Raw genomic sequence first — 14,375 nt, forward strand, 5'->3', positions numbered from 1 at the left:
TTTTTTTTTTTTTTTTTTTGTCGGTCATGGGGCTTGAACTCTAGGCCTGGGCTTTGTCCCTCAGCTCTTCAGCTCAAGGCGAGCGCTCTACCACTTGAGGTACAGCGCCACTTCCGGTTTTCTCGTGGTTTATTGGAGATAGGAGTCTATCGGTCTTTCCTGCCTGGGCTGGCTTTGAACCGCGATCCTCAGATCTCGGCCTCCTGAGTAGCTAGGATTACAGGTGTGAGCCACCAGCGCCCAGCATTGTTCAGAATCTTTAAGAGACTGTATGCCCCTTCTAGGAAGATAACTATAGTCCTGACTTTTATCTTAGATTAATTTTGTTTGCTTTTATACTTTACATACTTATAGTACATTTTGTATCTAGCTTCTTCCACAACATTTTTGTATTATTTGACCATGTTGTATTTTGGATGTGGTATTCCATTTTGTCACTATGTTATATTTTATTTATCCCACAGTTGTTAAGCATTGAAATAGTTTCCGTGTTGTAGCTATCACAAATACGGCTGCTCTGAATATTTTTGTTTATGTCTTTTTTTTGGCCAATACTGGGGCTTGAACTCAGGGCCCAGGCACTGTCCCTGAGCTTCTTTTGCTCAAGGCTATCACTCTACCACTTGAGTCACAGTGCTATTTCCTGTTGTACTGAGGAATTGTTCTCAGGGATTCATGCATGCTAGGCAAGCACTGTACAATTAAGCTGTCTTCTGATGAACCACTACACATATGTAGCATAGTAGATACTGGCCAGTTTTCCAAAGAGGAGAACCTACTATGGTTCCACATGCGGTGTGTATTTATTTCCCTTGCTGTTCCACATTCTTCCCAGTACTTAGTATTGTAAGTCACTCTTAAAGAATTGAAACATATAAATGGTTGGGCACTGGTGGTTCATGCTTGTAAACCTAGCTCTTCAGGAAGTTGAGACCTGGGGTTGTGGTTCAAAGACAGCCCAGGCAGGAAAATCTGCAAGACTCTTCTCTCTAATGAACCAGCAAACAAAGTAGGAAGTGGAGCTGTTCCCCAAGTGGTAGAGTACTATCCTTGAGGAAAACAGCTCATAGACATCACCTAGGCCCTGAGTTTTAAGTCCCTGGACTGCCACAAACCCCCCACAATATATGCAAATGTATTTTCCCAGTATAGTAGTAATGACATTGATGTTGCTATCTAGGGAAAGGACATTATTAGCGGGGGTTTAGATGCCTTAGAATTCATTGGGAAGAAGACAATGGATGTAATAGCAGAACGGGATCCTGTATTTAAAATGACTAAGGGTTTGATGAACCGGAATTCTGCACTGTCTCAGGTACTGTTACCTTTACTGGTTTGATTGCTGTTTTCTGTTGTTTGTGTGTTTTTTTTTTTTTAATTTGAATTTTTCCCTTTGTTACCTTGGGACTTTGTTAGTGTGTTTTCTTGTAAAGAATTATCAATGCATTATAAAATTAAGGCATTTTTTATGGGCTGGATTTTTTTTATGGGTTTGTCTAATGCTTAGACAAACAGCCAGCTCTTTTCTTTCTGCATTCGCCTCTGTCAGTGCAGTACAAAATCCTGAGCACTGTCAAGATTACTTATTAGGTTACTGTTGAAACCACTTTTGGAAATGCATGTGGCTCCTTAGGTGCTGCTGTCTAGCATCAAATTTTGTTTAGCTTCTTTTTTATTTCTATGCAGCTCCTGATCCTTAGTGAATTTGACTTGCTGAATGAAGGGTAGTACTTTATACTAGAACTTATACTAGAACTTAGCTTTGCTTCTTTCCACTCTTAAAAACTTTCCCTTGAGCTCTTATTATTTGCTGCATCTATGCTTCCATCTCTTTTTAGGTTTTACAGTAAGAGGCCAAGGAAAAAGAAGAGCTAACACCTCCAATGAGGTAGCCATGGAAATAGACAAGAAAACTCATTGTGAGCTACCCTTTGATGAACTTCAAGAACATCTAGAAGTTCTGGCGATGCTTTCCCAAGAAAGTGAAATAAAGGTAATTCCAATCCCAAACTCCCAGCTGAAAAGAGTCTTCAAAGAAAAAACGTTGCATGGTTTCTTTTCACTTTGTATATTTGGAAGATGAAATGTGTCTCTGAAGGAGATGTGGGTTGCTGGAAATATTATAATAGAAGAAAAATATCCCCTACTGTTTAATTGTTAGAAATAGTGAATAAGTCAAATATTTCTCTTAAAATTATAGAAAAAGAACAGGGCTGGGAAGGTGGCTCAGCGGTAGAGCGCTTGCCTTGCATGCCTGAGGCCCTGGGTTCGATTCCTCAGCACCACATAAGCAAAAAGAAAAAGAACAGAGGTCTTAGTATAAGATATCCTTTTCTTTCACTTTAGTCTTTCATTTTCTGTTTTTTCTCCAGTGTCATGGGTTTTTAGGTGTCAAAAAGCCTGTTATAGCTGCTAATTTGTATATAATTTCCTGTTAGTTCATCTCCTCTGATAATCTAAGACAATCTTTCTTCTTCTTCTTCTTCTTCTTCTTCTTCTTCTTCTTCTTCTTCTTCTTCTTCTTCTTCTTCTTCTTCTTCTTCTTCTTCTTCTTCTTCTTCTTCTTCTTCTTCTTCTTCTTCTTCTCCTTCTCCTTCTTCTCCTTCTTCTCCTTCTTCTCCTTCTCCTTCTTCTCCTTCTCCTTCTCCTTCTCCTTCTCCTCCTTCTCCTTCTCCTCCTTCTCCTTCTCCTTCTCCTTCTCCTTCTCCTTCTCCTTCTCCTTCTCCTTCTTCTTCTCCTTCTTCTTCTTCTCCTCCTTCTTCTCCTTCTCCTTCTTCTCCTTCTTCTCCTTCTTCTCCTTCTTCTCCTCCTTCTCCTTCTTCTTCTCCTTCTCCTTCTTCTCCTTCTTCTCCTTCTCCTCCTTCTCCTCCTTCTCCTCCTTCTCCTCCTTCTCCTCCTCCTCCTCCTCCTCCTCCTCCTCCTCCTCCTCCTCCTCCACCTCCTCCTCCTCCTCCTCCTCCTCCTCCTCCTCCTTCTCCTTCTTCTCCCTCTCCTTCTTCTCCTTCTTCTCCTTCTTCTCCTTCTTCTTCGTTGGTCTTGGGGCTTATACTCTGGCCCTGAGTGCTGTGCCTCAGCTCTTCAGCCCAAGGCAGGCACTTACCACTTGAGCCACAGCAACACTTTCAGTATTTATTCTGGTGGTTTATTGGAGATAAGAGTTTCATGGCTTTTCCTGCCTGGGCTTCGAAGTCATGCTTAAGCACTGATAATTTTCATTTATCTTTTGGCCTATATTACTTTTGGAAATACAAATTCTGTCTAGTTTCCAATAATATCTACCCTTTAGTGTTACGGTTATTAAAAAAATTAGTTCTGGCTCTAATCCTAGCTCAGGAGGCTGAGATCTGAGGTTAATTGAAAGCCACACCAGACAGGTTATTTTTGATAAACAACTCAGAAAGCTGGAAGTAGTGCTGTAGCTCCAAGTGTATATCCGCTATCCTTGAGAACAAAGAGCCTCAGGGATAGCTCCCGGGTCAAGCTCCAGGATCTGAAAAAAAAAAAAATTACTACTGGGTACTGCAATCCTAGCTATTTAGGAGAATGAAATCTGATGATTATGGTGGGAAGCCAGCTCAGATAAGAGTGTCTGTGAGACTTTTATCTCCAATTAACCACCAAAAAGCTGGAAGTTGTGCTGTGGTTCAAATAATGCAGTGCTAGACTTGAGCACAAAAGCTACGCCCCCAGGCCTTGAGTTCAAGCCCTAGGACCAACACAAACACACACACACACACACACACACACACACACACACACACACACACAGAGCTGTGCTGGCATGAGCTCTTCAGTCTTTTCTCCTTATGAGATTTTTTTCATTAATATTTACACAATATTTTATTATTTTCATTCAGGTGAAATCTTTCCTTAATTCTCTGAGTGGAGAAGAATTAGAGGCTCTAATATTTGAATTAGAACAACTCAGAAGCATTTTCCCTAGCAGAATTTTATGAGGAAGAGGAAGAAGAGAAAAAAGGTAATATGAAAATTCAGAATCGGAGTGGGAAGATGCAATGTATTTATTATTACTAGAGTATTTATTATTACTAGGGTATTTATTATTATTATTAATATTATTACTAGATTATTTATTATTACTAGAGTAATTTGTGTGTTTGTGTGTGTGCACGCACAATGCCTGTGCTGGTCCTGGGGCTTGAACTCAAGGTCTGCTTGCTGTCCCTGACCTTCTTTGCTTAAAGTTAGACCTTTAAGGACTTGAGCCACACCTCTACTTCCAGCTTATTTTTTGTGATTAGAGATAGGAGTCTCATGGAGTTTTCTTCCTAGGCTGGCTTCCAACTGTGATCCCGAGATCTCAGCTGCCTGAGTAGCAGTCTGACAAGGATAGCCACTGGCACCCTGCATCTCTCTCTTTTTTGCAGTGAGAATTTTCATGTAGAATTCTTTTTGCAACTTTCCCCCATCTAGGTGTTCAGACACGTCAGCCTCTTGCTTATGTCTTCTTTTTTTGTTCCCTGTCAGACTCCTCTTAGCATCCCTCATACTGATATTGTTCATACACCCCTGCCAGTGATTACAGAGTTTGTCCTCAGTTTGGCTGATGTTTCTTTATATCTCTGGATACTTCATCTGTGCCTTGTGACTTGTGGGATCCTTAATCCCATCTTGAATTGAGGCAGAAAAGGTGGTAGTACCTAAAACATGAGTGACAATCTTCCCCCTCCCTGCCTCCACAATTTAAAGCCTGTATCTCTTAGAAAATATGAATGTTGAAGCTGCTCATTTTTTATAGTAATTAGGTAATGTGGCAGTTAGTATAAAATGTAATTTCTGGACAAATGAATCTTAAGGTTGTTTTATTTTAACATTTAATTAGATATATTTCTAAGACATATTATCTGCTAATTGGCTATTTTAAGAAAGTGGAATCCAATGAATTCAGTTTTGTCTTATTTTTTTAAGCTGGTCCTAGGACTTGAACTCAGGGCTTGGATGTTGCCCTAAGCTTTTTTGCTCATGGGTAGTGCTCTACCACTTGAACCACTGCACCACTTCTGGCTTCTTCTGAATAGTTCATTGGAGATAAGAATCTCACAGACTTTTCTGCCTGGGCTGGCTTTGAACCATGATCCTTAGATCTTAATTTCCTGAGTAGCTAGGATTACAAGCATGAGCCACCAGTGCCTAGCCCATTTGTAGTGTTTAAATGAACTATTTACTTTGCCATGGAATGACATTTTCACTCTGAAGTATACAAGTGGTCATAGAGACTAGAATTTTATTTGGTGAACATTTCTTAAAAGTGAATGAAATGAGCCTTTACCACGAGAAAAGCAACGATGTATGAGTCATGATACACATTGAAACTAAGTTTCAATTTTGTAGAATGTATTTATTGCTCTGTTGAGCTTTGTAGCTTCCCAGTGCTGTTTACAGACTATGCTGATGAAATCTGTGTTGATAATAACAGCTATATTCATTGATTTCAGGACAGTTGGTCAGCATTTGGAAGATTTGTGTGACTCAGTGTGAGTATTTTCCCATTATTTAATGTGTGATGTTAGCAAATCATGTACAGGCAAAAGAAAAGAAAAGACTAACTGATTTTAATTTAATACATCCAAGCAGAAAATCTTATGGTATAGCTTCAGGCTCATTGCTATGTATCTCATTACAACTAAATTTTAAGAGATGACCACTAGTTGAGTTTTAGTGTAATATTAAGGAGTATGCCAGCATTAGCTTTATTGATAATCTGAGAAGGCAACTAAAATACTTCTTCCTTTTCTAACTAAGTGACTTTGTAAGGTAGATTTTCTGCATATACTTGAAACAACATAACCCAACAGACAGTATAAAAGCAGATGAGAGAATACAGGTGTCTTTCATTAGGCTAAAGGATGAAGAGATTTATTAAAGATGTAAAACAATGGGACTATTCTGCTGAAATTTTACCTTTTTTGGAAAATACAGTTTTTTTTCAATAAGTGTATATTAATAAGTAGTGTTTCTTTTCTTTCTTTTTTTTTCTTTTTGGTGAGTTGTATGGAGTAAACTTTGGGCTTGGGTGCTGACCCTCAGCTCTTTAGCTCAGTGCTAGTATCCTACCACTTGAGCCACAGCACCACTTACAACTTTTTCTGCTTATGTGGTGCTCAGTAATTGAACTCAAGGCCTCATGCATACAAGACACTCTACCACTAAGCCACCTTCCCATCCCCAGTGTTTTTGTTCTTAAGTTTACAAAACTACCATAAGCACTTGAGTTCTAAATTTTCTTTTGTTTGGGTTGTGAAACTAGGACTCAATACCTGATGCTTTGCTCATTAGCTGAGTTCTACTTTTTAACATATCTGTCTGTTTCTCTCGTGTGTGTGTGTGCGTGCACATGCAAATGCATGTGTATCCCCTATTTTTTATTTAATTTATTTATTTTTGTGCCAGTCCTGGGGCTTGAATTCAGCACTTAGGCATTGATCCTGAGCTGTAGTCTACCACTTGAGTTATAGTTTTACTTCTGGGTTTTTTTTGTTTTGTTTTGTTTTGTTTTCTAAGTAGTTTATTGGAGATAAGAATCTCATTGACTTTCCTGCTCCAGCTAGCTTTTAATAGCAATCTATAGATCTCAGTCTCCTGAGTGTGTAGCTAGGATTACTGGTGACAGCCACCAGTTCCTGGCTCTACTAACATTTTTTTTTGTCGGTTGTGGGGCCTAAACTCTGGGTCTGGGCACTGTCCCTCAGCTCTTCAGCTCAAGGCTAGCGCTCTATCACTTGAGCCACAGTGCCACCTCTGGCTTTTTCTACTTATGTGGTGCCGAGGAATCGAACCCAGGACCTCATGTATGCAAGGCAAGCACTCTACCACTGAGCCACCTTACCTTTTTAATTAGCTCTTTGGGAGCTCTCAAAATTTAAGAGTATTAAGAGGTCCTGAGACTAGCATGTTTGAGAGCTGCCAGATGAAAATTTTCCAAATATTAGTGCTTTTAAAGATGGCTCTCTGTTTACTTCTTTGAACTGTCAGTGTGCTTGCCACTGATATCTCTAAACCTCATTTGATTTTTTTTTTGTTGTTGTTGTTGGTTAATATTGTAAGGTCTGCTCCTGGATGGCGAGCAGACTCCACCCTCCTCACAGCAAAGTCTCCACCCAGTAACTGCATTACCTAGGCAACTGGAACACCTGGAAGAAGTCACATTTGCATCCACTGAGGTCATATCTGAATTTGATGTGGCCACACCTTTCTCTGCCCGTACCCTAGATAAGGCCTAGCCCAGGCCCAGACACTCTCTCTCTGCTCTCTCTCTGCTCTCTCTGCTCTTTTCTAGCTCTTTCCTCTCTCTTTCCTCTCTTTCCCAGCTCTCTCTCATTCCAAGGCCTTTCCCAGCCATGTGGAGTTCCAACCTTGCCTGGTCCCAGCAGGTCTACTATCCCTTACCTGAATAGCACGTGCATGGTGCTGTTCTTACTAGGCTATCTCTTTTTTTAAAACCTAACAAGTGAGATAAGTGTCCTATGGCTGTAACTACTCAGGAGGCTGAGATCTGAGGACCTCAGTTGGAAGCCAGCCCAGACAGAAAAGTCCTTGTGAGACTCTTATGTCCAATTAACCACTCAAAACCCAGAAGTGGTGCTATGGCACAAATGGTAGAGCACAAGGCTTGAGTACAAGAGGCCCAGGGACAGCACACAAGTCCTGAGTTCAAGCCCCACAACTGTCAAAAAATACAGAAAGGAAAAAAGTACTACCGGAAGCCAAGATGACTATCCAGACAGCTTGGTATTGGCATAAGAACAGACATCAGGACCAATGGAATAGAATTGAAATCCCAGAAATGAACCTACAGACCTATAGCCATCTAATCTTCGATAAGGAAGCTAAAACAATAGAATGGAAGAACGACAGCCTCTTCAGTAAATGGTGCTGGTAAAATTGGTTAACTACTTGTAGAAAACTAAAGCTAGATCCTTATATATCACCTTGCACCAGAATCAACTCCAAATGGGTCAAAGACCTCGAAGTCAAAGCAGACACTTTGAAAACATTACAGGATGGAATAGGAGAAACCCTAGGTCTCCTTGGCTCAGGCCGAAATTTTCTGAATAGAGACCCGGAAACACAACAAATCAAAGAAAGGTGGGACAAATGGGATTGCATGAAATTGCAGAGCTTCTGCATGGCAAAGGACATAGCTAGCAAGATCAATAGAAAGCCCACGGATTGGGAGAAGATCTTCACTAGCCATTGAACAGACAAGGGTCTCATATCTAAAATATACTTGGAACTCAAAAAATTAAATCCCCCAACAACAAATCTGCAAAGAAAAAACTGCCCAATAAACAAGTGGGCTAAAGACTTAAAGAGAAACTTCTCTGAAGAAGAAAGAAGGATGGCCAACAGACACATGAAGAAATGCTCAGCCTCCCTAGCCATAAAAGAATTGCAAACCAAAACAACATTGAGATACCACCTCACTCCAGTTAGAATGGCAAAAATCAAGAACTCTAACAACAACAGATGCTGGAGGGGATGTGGACAGAAAGGAACCTTACTTCATTGTTGGTGGGAATGTAAACTTGTTCAACCACTTTGGAAAGCAGTATGGAGGTTCCTCAAAAGACTTCAGATAGAACTCCCCTATGACCCAGCAATCCCATTTTTGGGCATTTACCCAAATGTTTACAAACAAGACCACACTAAAGCTACCAGCACAACTATGTTTATTGCAGCATTATTTACCATAGCTAAGATATGGAACCAACCCAGATGCCCCTCAGTAGATGAATGGATCAAGAAAATGTGGTATATATACACAATGGAATTCTATGCCTCCATCAGAAAGATGACATTGCCCCATTTGTTAGGAAATGGAAAAACGTGGAAAACATTATATTAAGTGAAGTAAGCCAGGCCCAAAGAAACATAGGTCCCATGGTTTCCCTTATTTGCAATATCTAGTATATATATATGAGTCAAGCGGAATAGGTCAGATAATGTGATGTTATGAAAATGAATCCTTAGATATGTATTTTAATGTTTTTTTCCTTTCATGCATTTGTTTCTAACGCATTTATAAGATTATCTCTTTGTAGCTTTGTATGTCCCTCCCCCACAGTATAACCCTGCTTTCACTATATTTGATGTCAGTATAACTTGTGTAGGAGATGGGAAAAAACAAGTCGTTTAAGGATACAGGTAGACCTGTTGCAACAATGAGAAGTACAAGTTGTCATGTGGAAAATGAGCTTTACAATGTTGGTGGGGGGGCAAGCCGGGAGGATTGGGTGGGCGGTTGCGGGGGGAGGCTGGGAAGGGATGTGTAATGTAAACAAAGAGGAGGCTGCAATGCTTGATAAGAAATGTACGCATTAACCTGCCCATGTAATTGTAACCCCTCTGTACAGTGTGCTCACAAAAAATAAAAATAAAATAAAAGAAAAAAAGAAAGAAAAAAAAAAGAAAGTTGAGAGCCAAGGTTCAAAGCCATCCTAGGCATGAAAATCAATGAGACGTTTTTCACCAATTAACCAGCAACAGGTAGGAAGCAGTAGAGCTCTACCCTTGAGTAAAACTCAAGTTTTAGCCCAGGAGCAGCATAAATGAAAAGAATTCTCATTTACTTTCCTGCCCAGGCTGGATTCAAACCACAAATGCTCAGATTTCAGCTATTTGAGGAGGTAGGATTATAGGTGTGAACCATATTTTTAAAATCTTGAATTGGCTCTAATATTTTTGTCCTTCTTTTCACTTAATTTATTATTCTTTTTCTCTTTTTCACAAGTTTGGGTCATCCAGCTTATTATTAGGGCTGGCCACTCTTTCTGGGTTTTTGTTTTGAAGTTTTTTTGTGGATTTTTGTCCCAACCTGCAGGATGTCAACGAGGGCGATGAACCTAAACGAGAAGGAATGAAGGGACAAGAGACATGAAGAATGACAGCAAGACAGGGATTCTGATCAAGCTGCAAATTTTTATTTTTCACACAGGGGTATTTATATGCTTGGAATAAGGAAGCTTTTAAATTGGCCATTAAGGAAGCTTTTTCATTGGCCATAGCAGCTGCAGGATGTTTGCGTAGGGCAGGGTGAAAGGGTGGTCATTAGCAGCTGCAGGATATTTGCATAAGGCAGGATGAAAGGGTCGGATTTCTGAGAGTGGTTCTGTAAACTCAGCCACAAGATGTTCCAGTGAGATAGTCAAGCCTATCTTCATGTTGAGAGACTCCTTTTGGCTCCCAACAGATTCTTTTTTTTTGAGCTTTTTATAGTACTTGAACTCCAGGCCTGGTCATTATTCCTAATTTTTTCTCAAGACTAGTAGGCTTCCCACCTCAAGACAGTTCAAATTGTGGCTCTTTATGTATTTTTCTTTCTTTCTGCATTTATTTTAGGTGATGCTCTTATGGCTTGTACTCAGGACTTGGGCATTTTTGCCGAGTTTTTGTTGTTGCTGTATTTTTTTTTCTTCATTGCTGGTCCAAGGGCTTGAACATAGGGCCTGAACTTTTGCTAGTCATAAAATCAGGGCAGAGCCACTGTGTCTGAGGTTTTTCCCTTTTCTTTCTCAAGACTAGCAGTCTCTATGGCTTGAGCCACAGATAAAGTTCTGGCTTTATTTATTTATTTATTTTCATTTTTGTTGCTAGGGCTTCAACTCATGACATGGCCACTCTTCTGAGGCTTGAAGTCAGGGCAGGGCCACTGTGAATGAAGCATTTTTTGTATTGTTTGTTCTCAAGGCTAGCATACTTTAACAGCTTGAGCAACAGCTGCATGAATGGCTTTGTTTATATAATGTTCTCTACCACCCCCACCAGGCAAAAGTTGTAAAGTTCATTTTTTGAAATAATTTCTTGTACATCTCATTGTTGCAATAGGTCTAGCTGTATCCCTATTTAAACAATTTGTTTTTTCCCTTCACCTTCACAAATTACGCCAACATCAAATACAGTGAAAATGGGGGAGTTATTTATTTATTTGGTTCTGGTCCTAGGGCTGGAACACAGGAAGTGGTGACTGTTCCTAAACCTGAAATCAGGGCAAGGTCACTGTGCTGGAGTCTCTCCCATGTCCTGAGCAAGGCTGGCAGGCTCTAAAACTTAAGCCACATTTTAACATCTGGCTTTGTAAAACAAATTTGGTGATTCATAAGGGATAAGTTTCTTATGGAGGAGCTGGGAAATGGCTCAGTGGTAAAGTGCTTGCCTTGAGCTGAAGAGCTAAGGGACACCATCCAGAGCTGGAGTTCAGGCCCCACAACCCATAAAACAGAAAAAAGAAAAGAAAAAAAAAGCTGAGTGCCAGTGGCTTACGCCTGTAATCCTAGCTACTCAGGAGGGTGAGATCTGAGGATTGCAGTTCAAAGCCAGACTGGGAAGGAAAGTCCATGAGACAATTATCTCCACTAAATCACCAGAAAACCAGAAGTGGCCCTGTGGCTCAAGTGGTAGAGCACTAGCCTTGAGCTGAAGAGCTTAGGGACAGTGTGCAGGCCGAGTTCAAGCCCCATGACCAACCCCAAAAAAAGAAAGATTCTCATGGGAAGACAGGGACATTAGCCAGGCTCTAAAATCAGAGGATGGTGGTTCAAAGCCAGCCAGGGCAGGAAAGTTGTTGAGACTCTCATCTCCAATTAATCACCAAGAGCTTGGAAGTAGAATAGTTCTAGTCTTGTGCAAAACAGCACAAGTTCAGGCCCCAGGACTAGCACACATAAAACCAAGTGTCATGGAGCTTCCTGCCCATGTTGACTATGAACCACAATCCTAAAATTTCAGCTTCCACAGTAGCTAGGATTATAGGCATGAGCCACTACTTAAAAATATTTCATTGACTTCTCTCTTCTTCTTCTTCTTTGTGTGTGTGTGTGTGTGTGTATGTGTGTGTGTGTGTGTGTGTGTGTGTGTGTGTGTGTGTGTGTGTCCGTCCTGGTGCTGGTTCTAGACCCTTGAACTCTGGAGCCTAGCCACAGTCTCTGAATTTGTTTTTCTTTTATTTTTAATGCTGTTTCTAGGCTTTGTATTCAGGGCCTAGTCCTTGTCCCTGAGTCATTCTTTTGTTGCTGGTGGTGGTGGTCCTAGGGCTTGAACATAGGGCCTGGTCACTTCCTGGGTTTGAAACCAGGGCAGGGCCACTGTGTATGAGGGATTTTGTTGTTCATTTTCCCTCAAAGCAAGCAGTCTCTGTGGCTTGAGCCACACAGATCAACTTCTGGCTTCTTTTACTTTTTTGGCAGTTCATGGAAGATAAAAATCTCATAGAAGATAAGAGTACTGTATCAGCACCTGAAATCTGAGGATTGGGGTTGAAAGCCCAGGCAGGTAAGTCCATAAAACTTATCTCCATTTCATCCCCCAAAGAAAGGAAGTGGCAGAATGCTACCTTTAAGAAAAAAAAATTCTATTTCAACCCCTGGGTTCAACACCCACACCTGATACATACTCACAAATTCCTAAGGGACTTTTCTGCCTGGGTTGCCTTGGAACCCAGATCTTCAAGTTCTGTCTTTTGTGTAGCTTGAGCTCCAGGTATAAACCAGCAATTCTCTTGGCTTTTGTGCTCATCTTCCACTCTGATTTTTATTTGTGTATTTGTATTTAATTGATTAATTAGTAGTAGTCCTACCTGGGCCTGGTCACTGTTATTTTGCTTTTTCATTCAAGGCTGTTGCTTTACCACTTGATCCACAGCTCTACTTCTGGCATTTTTGCTGGTTAGTTGGAGATCAGAGCCTCATGGAATTTCCTGCCCAGGTGGGCTTTTAACCACCATCCTGAGATTTCATGCTCCTAACTGGCATTACATGTCAGCCACCAAAAAGTGCCTGGCTCACTCAATTTTAATATTTTTTTTTTGGTTGGTCATGGGGCTTGAACTCTGGGCCTGGGCGCTATCCCTCAGCTCTTCAGCTCAAGGCTAGTGCTGTACCACTTGAGCCACAGCGCCACTTCCGGCTTTTTTCTTTTTTGCTATATGGTGCTGAGGAATCAAACCCAGGGCCTCATGCATGCAAGGCAAGAGCTCTACCACTGAGCCACCATCCCAGCCCTCAATTTTAATATTCTTAATAGGCTCTTACAGTCTTTTTATTCACATGATGATGATGATGATGATGATGATGATGATGATGATGTGCTGGTCATAGGTTTGAAATCAGGGCATGGGTGCTGTCCATGATCTTCCAGTTGAGCCTCAGCTCAAGTCCTGGACTTTATTCCTTTTTGCTTCTTTCTTGGTGGTTAATTTGAGAGAATTGTCTCATAAAAAACCTTGGCACTACTCAGGAGGTTGAAATCTGAGGATTGTGGTTTCAAGCCAGTCCTGACAAGAAAATCCAAAACACCCTTTTCTTTTTCTTTTTGTTGTTGTTGTTGTAATGACAAAGGTGAGGTGCAGTGGAGTTGCAGTTTCATTAACAGGTAAAAAGGATGTTTGTTTTGGAGCAATAGCCTCCCAAAGTACACTGCCTCCTGACTAGGGATGGTCCACTGATGGTTAGAATGACTTGTCTTCCTTCTATGACCCTATTACCCTGGTAACCGATTGTTTACAAAGATGTGATCCTGACACCTTAGCAACATGAGAAGGGACAATATCATTCCTAGGTTGGGATGAAAACCAAGTGGATCCCCCCATTTGGTGTGCTGTCTCGCTCTGGGGGGCCAGGATGATAGTGCACCCTTCTGTGAAGAAGGAAAATGACTTGAACAATTCTGTACTCTTTGTTCATTTCTGACAGATGAGGGCTGTAGATATATTCATGGACTTATCTAGGGACAAGCAGGGAATTTTCTAGGATCTCCATTGTGTCTAGGAAGGAAGGGCCTCAGGTTTTGCTGCAGAGAGATGCATCCTACAGTGCGGTTGCAGCAGCCCTGGCTTGCTCCAATGCCAGTGATTTCCCAGATCAGCAATATACCTGGACCCAGGAAATGTCACCTTATGCAGATGAAATAACTCTCAGGACATCTGTCCTGATGACCACGGAAGCCTATGCCAGTGCAAGCGACGGTGACACAATGCTGCTCATGTGGCTAGGAGTATGGAAGTGGCACTGGTGTGGATTAGAGGTGTTGGGTAGCACACGTGGTGGATGCTTTCTGCTCTGCCCACCACATGACTAAAGGCAATGCTGGATTCTGTCTAATTTAACTGGGGTCTGGGGGACTGTGGATTTTCTGGGATGCCAAAGCTCCCAGGGGGACATAGGTTGAGCTGGACTAGGTGAAAGGGAGTGAAGGAAACCTCCAGAAAAAAGGAAGTCTTGATTCTCTTTAAAAGTTCCTTTAACGCTTAAATTTTAATCAAAATGGGAACTAAATGGAAAAAGTGATTCTAGATCTCAGTTTCCTGAATAGCTAGCATTACAGGTGTGACACTAGTACCCAGCTCACTCTTTTGTATCTAT

General features: G+C 41.1%; 1 protein-coding gene across 12 annotated transcripts in view; it reads left to right on the forward strand.

Moving 5' to 3' along the window:
- The window catches only part of LOC138837128 (protein FAM114A2-like), a 39,416-nt gene extending 27,091 nt beyond the window's left edge, over positions 1-12,325 (forward strand). For 7 of the 12 annotated variants that reach the window (XM_070035902.1, XM_070035906.1, XM_070035907.1 and 4 more), the window contains 5 exons: positions 1,181-1,315; positions 1,839-1,993; positions 3,858-3,979; positions 5,457-5,495; positions 12,204-12,325. In XM_070035902.1, coding sequence (XP_069892003.1) covers positions 1,181-1,315; positions 1,839-1,850 — 147 coding nt within the window. In that variant the 3' untranslated portion in view covers positions 1,851-1,993; positions 3,858-3,979; positions 5,457-5,495; positions 12,204-12,325. Of the gene's footprint in view, positions 1-1,180; positions 1,316-1,838; positions 1,994-3,857; positions 3,980-5,456; positions 5,496-9,841; positions 9,958-12,203 lie in introns of all 12 variants that reach the window. The other 5 variants (XM_070035904.1, XM_070035909.1, XR_011375194.1 and 2 more) reach the window with 5 other exon arrangements.
- Positions 12,326-14,375: the final 2,050 nt, after the last annotated feature.

This window comes from Dipodomys merriami, unplaced genomic scaffold, assembly GCF_024711535.1.
Source record: "Dipodomys merriami isolate MVZ:Mamm:240054 unplaced genomic scaffold, mDipMer1.0.p SCAF_2629, whole genome shotgun sequence".
NCBI classification, from domain to species: Eukaryota; Metazoa; Chordata; class Mammalia; order Rodentia; family Heteromyidae; genus Dipodomys; species Dipodomys merriami.